The 15,183-nt window shown below is 43.4% G+C and overlaps 2 protein-coding genes across 4 annotated transcripts in view; one reads left to right on the top strand and one right to left on the bottom strand.

The window, feature by feature from the left end:
- Positions 1–15,183, top strand: part of MRPL30 (mitochondrial ribosomal protein L30) — a 30,532-nt gene that overhangs the window by 4,510 nt on the left and 10,839 nt on the right. For 2 of the 3 annotated variants that reach the window (XM_058667532.1, XM_058667533.1), the window contains exons 4-6: positions 391–537; positions 780–853; positions 932–1,174. In XM_058667532.1, coding sequence (XP_058523515.1) covers positions 391–537; positions 780–853; positions 932–1,055 — 345 coding nt within the window. In that variant the 3' untranslated portion in view covers positions 1,056–1,174. Of the gene's footprint in view, positions 1–390; positions 538–779; positions 854–931; positions 1,175–15,183 lie in introns of those variants that run through there. The other variant, XM_058667534.1, reaches the window with a different exon arrangement.
- Positions 3,668–10,200, bottom strand: LYG2 (lysozyme g2). The gene is made up of 5 exons (XM_004594216.2): positions 10,158–10,200; positions 7,386–7,526; positions 6,447–6,643; positions 5,148–5,286; positions 3,668–3,894 (listed from the first exon to the last, which is right to left on the bottom strand). Exons 1-5 carry the CDS (start codon positions 10,198–10,200, stop codon positions 3,776–3,778), a joined length of 639 nt encoding a protein of 212 aa, XP_004594273.1. The 3' UTR covers positions 3,668–3,775.

The raw sequence follows: 15,183 nt of genomic DNA, 5'->3' as shown, positions 1-15,183 counted from the left end.
AGATCTTCCTCTCTGTCTCTCCTCCTCTCTATATCTGACTTTCCAATCAAAATAAAATAAAAATCTTTTTTAAAAAAAGATTTATTTAAATTTAATAGAAAGGCAGGTCAGATTATGGAGAGAAGGAGAGACAGAGAGAAAAATTTTCCACTACTAGTTCACTCATCAAATAGCTGCAGTGGCCAGAGCTGAGCCAGCAGCTAGGAGATTCTTCTGGGTCCTTCATGTGAGCGCAGAGTCCCAAGGCTTTGAGCCATCCTCCACTGCTTTCCCATGGAGATGTATTTGTATATGTGTAGTTGTATATGTGTGTGTGCTTAAGAAGAAATGAGAAGTACATTAAAACTAAGTGTCGGTTGAGAATTTGCCTTTTTAATTATGCCTTTCCAGGTATTTCAGCCTTCACCTGAAGATCATGACAAATACGGTGGGGATCCTCTGCACCCTCACAAGCTGCATATTGTTACCAGAATAAAAAGTACAAAAAGACGGCCATATTGGGAAAAGGATACAATAAAGATGCTTGGATTGCAAAAAGTATGTAGCTCTTATAGTCATTGTTAGTATTGTTGAGATCTCTGAAGTTGATACGTTTTAAGCTTTATTTAGATATACATGTATTATTTCTTCAGTTGAAGTGTATTGGTGTACTTGACTTTAAATCTGTTTGATTTGTGCTTGTTTGTAAGTTTGAACGAGTCACCCATTTCTCACTTTACTGACGCTTGGAGTCCTCTGCTGTTTAAATCAGTCCCTAACAATTGTTCTTTTATTCGTAGGCACATACTCCTCAGGTTCACAAGAATATCCCTTCAGTGAATGCAAAACTGAAGATCGTTAAACATTTGATCAGGTTCGTTGCTTGTCACCCTAGCAATTTTTAAAAATGCATCAGCTGATATAATCCTAAAGGCATTCTCTTACCTTGCAGAATCAAGCCCCTGAAGCTGCCACAAGGCCTTCCGACAGAGGAAAACATATCTAGCACGTGCCTCAAGAGCACTGGGGAATTGGTGTTGCAGTGGCACCCACAACATGTGGGGCAGAATGCTTAGAAAGTCCTAACGTCAGAGCAGCTGCAGGTGTTCACTTCATGATGGTGAGAATGTGTGTTCCCCAGAATATATTAAATACCAGTCGTTTTCACAGACTAAACTTGCTGAGATTCTTCCTATTCTGAAGAGTCAGAGCATTTTGTGGTATTATTTGTTTTAGTTCTCTGCCTTTTACTTGAATAGTTCCATTTCCAAATAAGTAAAGATAACATTGCTCAAATAATGTTCTTGTTAGAGATCCACTGAGCACCTTGGTTAGCAGTTGTCACTAAAAGTTGTTTCTCATTTAATTGAATTCAATTTCTGAATGGCTATCTTAGTCCATTTTGTGTAGCTAGAACAAAATATTTGAAACGAGGCACTCACAGGGATCAGCAGTGTGTTTGGTTCACAAATTTGACAGCTGTGTGGTGTAGTTCAGCCTCAGGCAGCCACATCTAGCAGTGGCACCATGCTGTGTGCTGATGTGGCAGCTAGCTGAACATGGTAGGAACCACAATGTGTAAAAGAGATCCTACGGTGAGAGAAACTGCTGAGGAAGCCAGAGTCACTGAGTAACAACCTGCTCTTGGGAGAGTGGCATCAGTCCCTTCCAAAAGTAATGTTTTTTGCAACCTAATCAACTTGCACTAGAGCTGCTTCTTCAAAGTTCTTGGTGTAGGGGTAGGGTAGAATTGTATAGGGAATGGGGGTGGGAGGAAAAGCATGTCACATATAAACTATAGGAGATTCTTAGAGTGAACACTGTTAACGTGTTGGAGCAATCCGAGTCTGACCAAGACACAGTCAGTCCCTGCCCTCAGGGAGCTTGCAGTCTATTGTGCTGCTAGCAAAGGTGCAGCCAAATTCAGGAAACACTGTGTGTGGCAGGAATGGCTGCTGTGTGCTTTAGTGTACAAGCACAAGAATGGCCAGGGGTTCAGAATTCCTGAAGAATCCCTGAGAAAGAGTAGAAAAATCTTCAGGGGAAGATTAATTTATCCCTCCCCCCCCTTTTTTTTTTTCTATTACTTAGCTGGAGTAGTAAGCAGAAATAAGACTTAGGGAAGGTTCGGTTCTGTAGTGGTTAAATGAAGATGACGGTGAAGAACTGCTGCTTCCCAATTAATCTTTGTTTTCCTTTGTTTCTTGTGAAATTTAGTTCAGACAGTAATAACATTGACGGGCAGAGAACCACATGTGGAAGATCTCTTTTCCTCTCTCCTCCTCCCTCTCTGTAACTGATTTTCAAATAAATAAGTCTTAAAAAGGAAAGAAGGAAGGAGAGAGATATTTTAGAGCATTGTATTTTAAAGCAAAAGTATTACTGAAATGAAATGATATCTCATCAATTAAGCTAAAAGACAATTACAGTTTTAATCAACATTGAATTTCTAGTACATGTGAGTCTTGGAAGGTATAGATGAAGAGACACCTCTAGGCTACAATATAAGGTAACTTTATGTTGTTGGGGTCAAAGAGATCTTAAGAGAGTGTCGTATCTGTCATTGTACTGGTATTGACATGTAACTCTGGGAAAATACACTGGTTAATCTTTTGCCGAAAAGGCAAAGAAGTTCAGATAGGTAGTGTTAGTCTTGACAGCCTACACTAGAAGGGCTCTCAATGTTAAGTGAATATTTGCAAATGAAATTATCTTCAAAAGGAAAAAAAAAACTGATATGATTCTTCCTACTTTATTTGAAAGGCAAAGAGTGCTGTTTCATCCATGGTTTCACTCTCAAAGGCCTACAGTAATCATTTGGATTAGACAGAAACTAGGAGCCTTCAGCTCTTGGTGTCCTGTGAGGTTAGTAGGGACCTAAGTATCTGAGCCTTCATTTACTGGCTCCCAGGATGAACATCAGGGGAAGCTGCTGCTAAATTGGGAGAGTCAGGACTAGAACCAGGCATTCTGATACGGAATGGGAGCATCCCAAGAAGCAACTCAACCACCATGCCAAACTCCCTCCCTAGGAGAAGTCTTTAAGAAGAGTGTGGGAATAGACCAGCGTGTTAGTCTGATGTGACCCTGTAACAGGTTACCTCAAACTTAGCTTGAAACCACACACAGTTTCAAAATTCCTGTGGGTCAAAAGTGTGGGCATGGCTTAGCTAGGTAGTTTTCTTCCAATCTCAGAACAAAAAAGGTATCTCCCAAGGCTGGATTCTTAGCAGAGCATGGACTAGGACATCTGCTTCCAAGCTTTGAGGCTGGCAGAATTGATTTTCTTGTAGCTATAACATTCATGACAAGTTGCTTCTTCAAAAACAGCATTAGACAGAGACTCCAGCAATATGGACACTTTACAGACAATGTAGTTGTATGTATTCCATCACCTCTATCACCTCCCATTCGTTAGAAGCAGGTCTCAGGTCCTGCCCAGGCTCCAGGAAGAAGGGAATTACATAAAGGTGTAGCTACAAGGAGGCAGGGTTGCTGGTGACCTTGTTAGAGTCTGCATCCCAAACTGGCAAGCCCCTCTTGGAATTAAGCACTTGTAGTTTGTAATGCCCTCTTTGAATCCCTTCTGCAATATCTCCTTTGACGCTTTTGTCTATTTGGCCTAATGATCTAATAGAATATTTCCTTTTACTTTTGAATCAGTGCTCTTTGAGTCTCAGCACTGATAGGAAATGAATGTTAAATTTGAACCATTTCTTTGCCAAAGTTTATGTCAAACTTTCCAAAAGAGGTCATCTGAGCACCCTACTAACCTGACCCAATCACACAGCATTGCCTAGTAACCATGTTTTTTATAGAATTTAGCTCGGGCAATGACATCATTGACGAAGTCAGCTTCTATGTCTGCAGGTGAGATGACACCTTCAATTCCTGACTTAAAGGCCAAGAGACCACCTGAAACAAAACACAGAGGCTTGGACTCACGTATTAGCCATCCACCAAGAGTGAGATATGAGCAAGGCCAGGATGTTAGCACTCAGGCACATCTTACAAAGCAGGCAGTCCCAAACCCTCCTTCCCCTCGTCCCTCCCTGAAAGGCTGTGCCATCCCAAGTCTCCCTAGGAAAACTCCAATTTGTCTTTCTCTCTCGCTCTCGCTGTGTCTCAGTTTTTGCTTTTTCTGGCTGTGAGCATCATGCTTAATTTTTACATAGTCTAGGTCTGGAAGAACTAAATCTCCAGCAAATCATCAGTGTGAGAAGGCCTATAACATTCCCTCATTTATTGAGTAACTCCCTCATTGAGTCACTCACTCACTCATCATTCAGTATGTTTCTGAATACCTACTATGTGCCAGAAGAGGTGCCACACTGAGTGCAGGGTACCCAAGACAGACTTGTTTCTTCATAGGGGTATGTGTGTGTGTGTGTATGTGCATGTATGTACCATTTTAACCTACAAGTTTATCCTCAGCAATTATTTGTGTATTTAGTGTAATTGCACTCTGCTTTGATCTGAGTTGATCCCTGCCTTTAAGCATCTTAAAAAAGAAAAAGAGCCTTAAAACATAGAAATTGTTATGAAGTAAGACTGACTGTTAATGGTTGAAGAAGAGAAGCTGTACATATGTTGGATGTCAAAAGAGAAGGAACCAGAGAGCTAATGAAAGCAGTCTGGCTGAGATTACTGACTATAGAACAGTACATCCAAAGACATGGACTATACAGAAGAAAGAGCAATTTTATGCTGGGAGGCTAATGTGTCCATTTTGTCTGGGAGATGCTGAAATTAAAGGAGTCTGTGGCTGGCCAATTAGAGATCTCTACTTAGACCTGAAACCCTGAGAATGCTTGAAGAGTCAGAATTTGTCCAACCAATCTGGAAAATGGTCGGAAGTATCCTGTATCAGGAAAAATTTTAGGAGAAGGTAGACATTCTTCCAAACCACAGCATCGACTCCAAAGGCATCACTCAGTAACTCAGTACCTGACAAGAGAGATGCCCTGAGGAACCCAGCCTCATAAAGCAGGTAAAGGAGTCTGTGGAAGACGTCAGTCAGTGAATCAGAGAATGCTAGGACAGCCTTTGCACAGGCCCTGGACCCCCTGCTGACCCAATGGGGATGCTGCCAGGGAGGCCCAGAACACATCTGACACTCAGGTCTCATCCTCTACTCATTGAAACAGAACACTGCAAATAGAGCTTACCTTTGAGGTGTTGAGTCACGCTCCAGGCAGGGAATTTTTTCTGGATTGCCTTAATTCTGTCTGTTAGTATCCCAACACCCTGTAAGAGGTGTTCTTTGCTGTCCCAGGAACCAACAGGGTGGTAAATGTGTTTATCAAGCTAAAAAAAAATTAAAGTCATCCTGTCAGCATCTGGATGAGGCAACCTGTTTTTCTGTGTTTCTTATTTTCTCATGTCCAAGTTCAAAGACCCTGGCCTTGACATTTTTTCTTTATCTCAAGGAGCCCATTCTCTTATCCTTTATTTCATGAGTATAGAGTCAGAGGAACAAAGTTCTGGGGCAAATGGACATGGCATACTTTTAGCTAAGCATTCTAGTTTAAAAAAAAAAAAACAATGAAAAGAATGTTTCAAAACAATTAGCACTTAAAGTGTACATATTTGTAGTAATAAATTATTACCCAGCTAATTAAGATAAAATTTGTTTCTAACCAAGGAGACCAGAAGTCTGGGTTTCTACCAACAATTTAAAATGGAGCCTGGAAGCAACTACCCAAATAATTGGGATCTCCTTCCTCCAGTTTACCCAACAGAGCAAGTTGGTTCAAGTAGAGATTAAAGTGTGTTTTTTTTAAGATTTATTTATTTTTATTGGAAAGGTGGATATACAAAGAGGAGGAGAGACAGAGAGGAAGATCTTCCATCCGATGGTTCACTCCCCAAGTGACTGCAATGGCTGAGTTGAGCCAATCCGAAACCAGGAGCCAGGAGCTCTTCCAGGTCTCCCACTTGGGAGCAGGGTCCCAACGCTTTGGGCTGTCCTCAACTGCTTTCCCAAGCCACAAACAGGGAGCTGGATGGGAAGCAGGGCTGCCAGGATTAGAACCGGGGCCCATATGGGATCCCAGCGCATGCAAGGCAAGGACTTTAACCACTACACTATCGCGCCAGGCCCGAGATTAAAGTGTTTTTATCTCCATGGATGAACTGTCCTACTTCATGAACTGCAGAAGGACACCTGTAATAGTAGTGTTCTCTATAATATTTTCTCAGTTTGAATACATTGCACATTATTTACTATAAAATTGTAGTCACAAAATGTGTAATTTTCTCTGAAGATGACAAGTAAATAGTAAACCTTGTTACCAAATATGTGTTGCGTAAATCTCAGAGCAAATTATGCTATAGCACCCAGAGCCAAATACCAGGGTGTTTGGGAGCCTGAAAGCATGGCAAATGGATTTCCAGTTTGAGTTGAGTTTCTGCAAGGAAGGTTTCTCACAGAGGGGGGAGCTGATGGGAAGTTTCTAGCCAAATACCTGCATCAAGCCAAATTTAAGGCCTCTGTAGTCCCATCCATTTTGCAGAACGGCTCCTCCGTGGCTTTCTCTGGAGATGATGGCTGCAATGAGAGCAGGGTCTACACAATGTCTCTGTCCTACTTCCTTGATCAGATTCTGGTAAGGCCTTATGGTCTTCAAGTCCATCTCAGCAAACATCTCTGAACCACGAATCCCTAAGCAAATAGAAAAGGCACCGTTTCCTCTGATCTATAAGAGAACCCTTTTCAATCTTTCTGAGTTGGCCACCTCTCTGACTACTGCCCATTCTAAATCCTTTGGATCTCTGACCATAGAAAACCAGACAGACCTGCAACCCCAGACAGGGCCACTTCTCTGCTCCTCCCTTGGGATATCATGTTGGGAAGACTTCTGGATTAGGAGTCAGCCAATCTAAATATGAGTCAGGCTGGACACCTAGTTCTGAGCCTTGTGGAGTTTATCCTCTTTGCTGAGCCCCAGGGCTCACATCTGTGCATTAACAGGGTGGGGTAGGTGTGATCCTGTTGGTTACCTATAACCTTCTAACCCCAGGATAACATCAGATAGAAGGCTTTGAAACAGGATTACAAAGGAGACCACAGAGAACAACAGAACTCCTTAAAACACTCATGTTGTCACACATGGATAAGCACAGCAACAAACAAAACCAGGACCTAGTATTTTTACTTAAGGAATAACTTCAGTGGGTAAAAGCCAGTGCTATGGGTGAAGCTTTGGAAAGAATGGGGGCCAGGGCAGGCTCAGGAGATTAAATGGCTGGTTAGGGTGATCAATATTCTAGCATTTTTCTAACTTTTAATTTTGATATTACCTGTTATGGTAACAATTACATCTTTTCAAGCTTAGGTCCTAAGAAAGAACCTGAAACCAGAACAAGAGGGCGGCAAGCTGCCATGTGCTTTGCTTTTCACTTACCGCAGTTTAGCAAAGTATTTATATCACAGAGTGCCCCCGAGGTCTCCATGGTCAAGATGTCCCCGTAGCAGCCATGGTACAGGCGAGGATGCAGGTGAGGGTTTATTGAGTGTATGTAGGGGTACGAGCCCCTGGAAGTGCCTGGGAGGCGGGATGAGAATTCACATGAAGTGGGGCACAAGATGCTGCTTAAATCATTATAATAAACAGTGCTAAGCTGAAGGAAAGGGCCATAGTCCCCATCCTCCCCAATTTGTCCTCCCACCCTTGGCTCATCATCCTTTCCTACTTTGCTCCAATTTTTTTTTATTAGTACAGTACTTAATTCTAAAGCACCAGGGAAAATATTATTAAAATCATTCCTAAAATTTCTCACATATATTGACTTCTGTATTGATCAGAATTAAAATTATTACAGGTAGGCCCAGTACAATAGTCTAGTGGCTAAAGTCCTTGCCTTGCATGCACTGGGATCCCATGTGGGACCAGTTTATGTCCCACTAGCGCTGCTTCCAATCCAGCTCCCTGCCTATGGCCTGAGAAAGTAGTCGAGGATGGCCCAAGGCCTTGGGACCTCTGGGAGGTCCCACATGGGAGACCCAGAAGAAGCTCCTGGCTCCTGGCTTCAGATCAGCTCAGTTCTAGCCATTGCAGCCACTTGCAGAGTGAACCAGCAGATGTAAAATCTTTCTCTCTGTATCTTCTTCTCTCTGGAAATCTAACTTCCCAATAAAAATAAATCATTTTTAAGAAAACTCTATGTTTTATATATTTGAAATTTCCTATTAAAAGCATCTTTAAAATTACCTTACTGAGACTTTCTTGTACATCCATAGTAAGATAAGACAAAATGTTTGTATCTCATTCCTTGTCCCCATTATCTTACAGTATTTTATTTATGTCACTTCCTTTTTTTTTCTTTTCTCCCTCCCTCCTTTTCTTCCTTCCTTTCCTTTTTTTTGTTTGTTTGCTTGTTTGTTTTGTTTTGTTTTGGCAGGGATGGGGAATTCAGAGAAGAGGAACCAAAAGTCTCAGCTCCTTGTGGTGCTTAAACAAGAGCTGGAGCCTGTGGCTAGGGTTCTGGGCCCTCCTGTGGTTAGGATCCCGGCCTGGATGCTGCTGAGCTGTGTGTGCCTGCAGCTTCAAACCAGGAGGGAGCAGGGTCAAAAGCCTGAGGCCTCATTACAAACTGGGAGGCAGGGGCCCCCAGCAGTCTCCTGGAGAGGAAGAAGTGAGTGCGCCTGGCACCCCACTCCCTGGCCCTGGCACCCCACTCCCTGGCCCTGGCGCCCCACTCCCTGGCGCCCCACTCCCTGGCCCTGGAGGGCTACACAGACTGGCCTTCCCTTCCTGTCCCCTGCTTTCTTGCTTCTTTCCTTTCCTTCTCTCTCCCTAACCCCACTTAACACCCTGCCTTACTCAATAGGGCAAGGACTTCATGTTTTTCTCTGCTGTGTCCTCTTCAACACCTGCAACAATTTCTGACTCAAAGCAGACCTTCAATAAACATTTGTTCAACGAATAAATTGATGGATAAAGAAAGAGGAAAAGGGGGGCTATCTAAATTCCCTGGACTATGTCTGTATAATGACAAGTTCAATGTCCTTTTGCTGGCCATCAGCACGTGACCCACAGGCCACAGTCATCAGTGATCTGGGATGCTTATTAAAAATGCAAATCACGGGGCACCTCATACCAGAATCTTTAGGTGTAAGATCAGAAACGCCACATTTTTAATCAACATTCCCAATTGACTTTGCAGTTTGAGAACCATGGCATTAAGTGAATTGGAATGGGACCACGGACCCTATCCTAGTGGCTCTGGAATCATAAACACAGATCCTTTTTTAATTAGAGTCATGTGTCAGTTATACACAGCTAGCATGGTAACTCATAATTAATCTACTGGCCCTGTGACCCTGCTTCAACGTGGCAATTTAAAAAGGAGTAAACACAGCCATGCACCTGGGCCTTCAACTGCAGGTAACAGGAAATCCTAGCTTGGGGGTAGCCTCTCTTTCCCAAAGTTAGAGTTAAACATTTTAGAAACAACTTCTTTTCAATCATCATTCTACAAAGACAGCTTGAGCATTGCTTACAATGGCTTCTTATTTTTCTTAGGTAAAGTTTTGGTTTTCTTATAGAAGTTTCCTTATCATCTCGCAACCTATTTCCCTGAGAAATTCCTTCATATGTTCTGGTCGCATTGACTTGACTCTGCTATACCAGAGACCCATTTCATGCATCTGTGCCTCAGTGCCTTTGCTGAAGCGCCTGCTTCCCATCCTGCAGGCACTTCCCTCCTCCTCTTTGTAAATCACCTTTCTTTAACCTTTGTGTGCTCCGCCACCACCATGAGAGCCGTGCAGATGGGAACACCCCAGCTTGAGTGGAGCTCTTCCTCCTCTACTCCTCCTAGACTAGTATGAGTCTTGCCTATAAGTGCTCCCTTAACTCTTACCCACTGCTTGGCATTGATCATTTTCAGGTCTCTAGCCTCCCAAAGCACTCAGCCATATGTGTCTTGACAAGATAGCAAGCCTGGTAGACACATTATTAGACAGGAAGTAAGTGGGCTAATTAATACTTGATTATTTAAAATTTTGCATTGAGGCTGACTTCTTGGCCAGCTGAATACACATGTACAAAGCAGTTGAGTAGTGGCCTAGCTGATCAGGAGTGCCCACACTTGCATTGCATGTAATTCATGACGGTGCTAGATGTTTTCATGGATACCCCACAAGCAACGTTAAATGTCAATCAGCGACTTACCAATGAGGGCAATAAGTCCCACAAAGATGACAGGGGACAGCATGCTGGCCAGTCTTTCTCTATTGCAGGACCTGTTCTGACTTGAAATAGAAACCATTTCATTTTAAAACTTGAGGATTTCTTAAAGGAAATTTACTTTGCTGAAAGAAAGAAAAAAACTTAGGTTTCATTTCCAACACCTAATTTTCCAGTTCAAGATAGTATTCTCCAGTCTCCATTTATGAGTCATTGGATCACTCTTTCATTAAGCATACTGACCCAACTCATCAAATCCAGCCTCCTATTGACAAGGGTCCCATGCTGCTTGTATCTGTGTTATCCCACACCTCCTTTCATCCTACTCCTGAAAGTCTAGTTTTATACTAGAGTCTCCCTAGGAAAAAATACAACACCACTTGGCAGCAGAGAACAGGACGTACATGTTCTATGCTCCATTTCTTGCCCAGTCAACCCTTTCTTGGCTTCATTCAGCAGACAGTGTACACGTTGTAGAAGATACGAGACTTGGCACTAACCTGGTTTGTCACCTCAAAGAAAAATTTCCCCCTCTGAGGTCTTCTGTACTTAGCAGCAAGCTGTATGTGAAGCTCTTACAAAGCAGTGATCTTTGTCCTGCAACACTGGAGAATCCAATGGCAGGATGTCCCTGCACCTTGGTTTCAAGTGAGCCGATCCTAGTGTGGTTCTGCTGCCGTGGAGGAAGCCTTTAAAAGCCAGCATGTAGACTCACCTGCCTCTTCTTACCTTCATTCTGTACCAGTGATTGGTAGAGGAGCTTTATAGATGGCTTTAAACCCTCACTTTAAACCACTGACCTCATTAGACCTAATTATAATAATACTTTGGATGTAGGTGGCCTCTTTAATAAAAGGACTTCAAAGTGTTTATAAACCACTATTAATTAATAAAGCTAATGAACCCCCAGATTCTACTGTAGGCATATATTTTATGGATTGCTTCTGGATATCTAAAATTGCGCTAGATAAATAGCTTCTAAATTTGAGAATAGGAAGAGATAAAAAAGATAAATCAACAGGAAATGCAAGCAGCTCTCATTCCTGGATTAGTTGTTTACCTGTGAGGCTGGTTCCCCATTCCATCTCACATGATGTCATTCCACTATGTCACATGAACATCATAGGTGAACTTGACACCAATACCACTTCACACAAGTGCTAGGGAAGCTGCCTGATCTGGGAGATCAGTAGGAAACCAGGGAGTTGCAACACAGGTGCTCATGGCTGAAACATACAGGGTTTTAGAGAAAGGGTCTGACCAGCGATAAGAATGTCTTCAAGGACAGAATATCTTTCTTTATGCTTGCACCCAAAGGAGGAGAGGAGGTAGATTGTCCAGTCTCCAAAATGGGAAATGGCGAGCAGTATGGTATTGTGAGTTAAGCCACTAAAAATGTGCCAGTTTGAGCCCCAGCTTCTCCACTTCCAATACAGCTCCCTGCTGTTATGCCTTGGAAAGTATCAGATGATGGTACAAATGCTTGGGCTTCGGCATCCATATGGGAAACCTGGAGAAAGCTCCTACTTATTGGCTTTGGACTGTCCCAGCCATGGCCATCATGGGGAGTAAACTGGTAGATGGAAGATATCTCCGTTGCTCTCTGCAACTCTGCCTTTCAAATAAGTACATCAATATTTTTTCAAAAATGAAACAGTGGAAGGGACATTTGAAACAGATGCACGGGCACATTTCCCAGAAAAGAAGGAAGTCTGCCCTGGCTCTTTCCTCAATCATGGTAAGTTTCTTGGATTGCAATCCTTCCACAAAGCCAATGAGGGCACCAAGCCAAGAGCAATGAGTCCAGCAGTCACTAAACAAAGTCCAGATCCTAGGAGACCACACCGGCATCGAAGCTTATTATACTGCCTTGTGTCCTAGCACTACCTTCTGTCCAGCCTTCTTTTAGAGGTGGGGAAGCTGAGACCAAGAGAACTGAAGCTACATCTCAAAGATGACATAATGAGCAGAGTAAGGATTTAAACTCAGATCTCTCTAAGATTCCAAAATCTACACCCTTTCATTCTATCAGAGGTGACAGCAGTATGAGTCCATGCTTATTTTGCTTTCTTATGGCACAATACATGAGGCCAGATACTTTAAAAGGAATTTATTGAATTCGTAGTTTTGGAGACTAAAAGTTCAAGACTGAACCCATTTTGGTGGCCCTTGGTAAAGGCCTTCTGGTTTCCTCAAAAATTGGTGAATGGTTGGAACCAGGGACATTGTGCCTGGGAAAGCAGCAGAAGAGGGTCCCGTGCTTGGATCCTTGCCACTCACATGAGAGACTAAGATGAAGCCCCCGGCTCCTGGCTCCAGCCCAGCCCAGCCGTGGATATTGTGGTCATTTGCGTAGTGAAACAGAAGATGAAGGATCTCTCTTTCTCTTTTCATCTCTCTCTCTATATGTAAAACTCTGTCTTTCAATAAATAAATCCTCAGAAAACAAAACCCTAGTGCATGGCATCATGTGGTGGGATTACATGGTGAGAGAAGCAAGATAACATTGGTATAAAGGGTCCTGGCTCACTTTTTATTTTTATTTTTTTATTTTTTATTTTTATTTTTTAAGATGTATTCTATTTATTTGAAAGACAAGTATGAGAGAGATCTTCCATTCCCTGGCTCACTCTCCAGATTGCTGCAATGGCTGGGGTTGTGCTGGTCAAAACCTGGAGTCAGGATCTTCATTCAGGTCTTCTATTTGAATGGTAGACCCAAGAGTTGGGCCATCTTCTTTTGCTTTCTCATGCTCACTAGCTGGGAACTAGATCAGAAGCAGAGTAGTTGAGACTTGAATGCACTTATAGGGGATTTTAGCCCTAACCCATTGAACTGTGACACCAGTCCACAAATACATAAATCTTAAAAACAACAAAAACATCACTTAGGGCTGGTGCTTTGGCATAATGGGCCTCCACTTGCAGCACCATCACCTCAAATGGGTGCCAGTTCATGTCTTGTCTGCTCCACTTCTGATTCAACTCACTGCTAACAGCCTGGGAAAGCAGCAGAGGATTGCCCAGATCCTTGAGCCCCTGAATTCACATGGAATACCCGAAGGAAGCTCCTGGCTCCTGGCTTTGGACAAGCCCAGCTGTTGCGGCCATTTGGAGAGTGAACCAACAGATGAAAGATCTCACTCTCTGTCCTTTCTTTGTAAATCTGCCTTTTAAATAGAAATAATTAGGGCCTGGTGCTATGGCTCAGTGACTAAAATCCTCGCCACTCAAGTGCCAGGATACTACTTGGGCACTGGTTCCTGTCCCAGCTGCTCCACTTCCCCTCCAGCTCCCTGCCTGTGGCCTGGGAAAGCAATTGAGGACGGGCCAAAGCCTTGGGACCTTGCACCCATGTGGGGGACCCAGAAAAAGCTCCTGGCTCCTGGCTTCGGATCAGCTCAGCTCCGGCTGTTGCGGCCACTTGGGGAGTGAGCCAGTGGGTGGAATATCTTTCTCTTTGTGTCTCCTTTGTAAATATACTTTTTCAATAAAAATAAATTTTTAAAAAAGATTTTAAAAATAGAAATAAAAATATCTTTCTAGAAAAATGTCTCACTTCCCTCTTGTGGGCTATCTTCTGATACCCTGGAGGGGCCTTTAGATGCCTCTGCCTTGAGAGAGCTGAGCTGAAGGGTTCTAGAGGCACTCCCTGGTTAGGAGGAGATAAGTGACAGTGGAGACCCAAGCACTGTGTATGAAGTAGGTTTTGCTGGGAGTTCCTTGACAGCCTTCTGAAATTATACACCTTAAGAAGCTGCCCATGCTCTCTGGGACTGGCATCCTCAAGAATCAAAGGAGAGGGGCCCGGCGGTGTGGCCTAGCTGCTTAAGTCTTCGCCTTGAACACCCCGGGATCCCATATGGGCACCGGTTCTAATCCCGGCAGCTCCACTTCCCATCCAGCACCCTGCTTGTGGCCTGGGAAAGCAGTGGAGGACGGCTCAATGCTTTGGGATCCTGCACCCTCATGGGAAACCTGGAGGAAGTTCCTGGCTCCGAATCGGCACAGCAACCAGCCGTTGCGGTCACTTGGGGAGTGAATCATCGGACGGAAGATCTTCCTCTCTATCTCTCCTCCTCTCTGTATATCTGACTTTGTAATGAAAATAAATAAATCTTTTTAAAAAAAAAGAATCAAAGGAGGACAGCATCTTGAGCTTCCTCAGTCCCCTCTCCTTTATCCCTGTCCACCATTCTGTGATGATAGAGACTGAGTGCTATCCACCATGTCATCATTTCCTAACCCCAACCAAAGCTCTCCTGGCTCAGCTAAGGAGGATGACCGTAGGCAACTCATCCTTCTGAGCCTTAATTTTCCTCATCTGTAAACTGGAGATGATAATGCCCCACAACTTTGTTTGGAAAATAAAAATAAATTACACACGTGAAAACATGTTACAAGCAGTAGTGTCTCATGCAGATCCAAGTTATTATCATCTTGTGGCTGTACTCATGTCCTGATGGTTTAACTCCTTGTTGATTTATTCCTTTATTTATCTGTGGGCTCCAAAAAATTGATCTGAGTTGCTGAGTATATGGGGCAAGAAATAGGCATGGAACCTCTCTTCAGCCGTAATGGCTTGGCAGAACAAGCAAGGGCTCCTGCTTGGACTCTCCAGCCTGCCCAGTGTGACTGTAGGGAGAGCGCTGTCAGAAATGGTCATATAGGAAGCTGCAGCCCAAGCATTTGCTACACAGCCTAGAAGATGACCTCAAAGGCAGTAGGGGAGCCTTCTACAAATTACACTAGAAGTTCAGCTCAATCCCTGAACAGTTTATTTTTTGTTAAAGTGTTTGTCTACTTGTTTGAAATGCAGAGCTACAAAGGGAAGGGGAAACAGAAAACGAGGGAGAGGGATCTTGCATCTAGTGGTTCACTGCCCAAATGGCTGCAAGAGCTGGAGCTGGGTCAGGCTGAGGCCAGGAGTCTGAAACTCCATCCAGTCTTACACATGGGTGCAGGAACCGAAGCATTTGGGCCATGTTTCCCAGGAACATTAACCAAGGGGC

This window comes from Ochotona princeps, chromosome 8, assembly GCF_030435755.1.
Source record: "Ochotona princeps isolate mOchPri1 chromosome 8, mOchPri1.hap1, whole genome shotgun sequence".
Lineage (NCBI taxonomy): Eukaryota > Metazoa > Chordata > Mammalia > Lagomorpha > Ochotonidae > Ochotona > Ochotona princeps.
The sequence above is the reverse complement of the archived record's forward strand: the minus strand, read 5'-3'. Positions and strand labels throughout refer to the sequence as shown.

What these genes read in the sequence shown, in the direction of transcription:
- LYG2 (XM_004594216.2), bottom strand. Translation starts at nt 10,200, where the DNA reads ATGCTGTCCCCTGTCATCTTTGTGGGACTTATTGCCCTCATTG. An exon ending in AAATACTTTGCTAAACTGCG is followed by an intron (nt 6,644 to 7,385) that starts GTAAGTGAAAAG and finishes CTATTTGCTTAG; the next exon opens with GGATTCGTGGTTCAGAGATG. An exon ending in CGTGACTCAACACCTCAAAG is followed by an intron (nt 3,895 to 5,147) that starts GTAAGCTCTATT and finishes GTTTTGTTTCAG; the next exon opens with GTGGTCTCTTGGCCTTTAAG.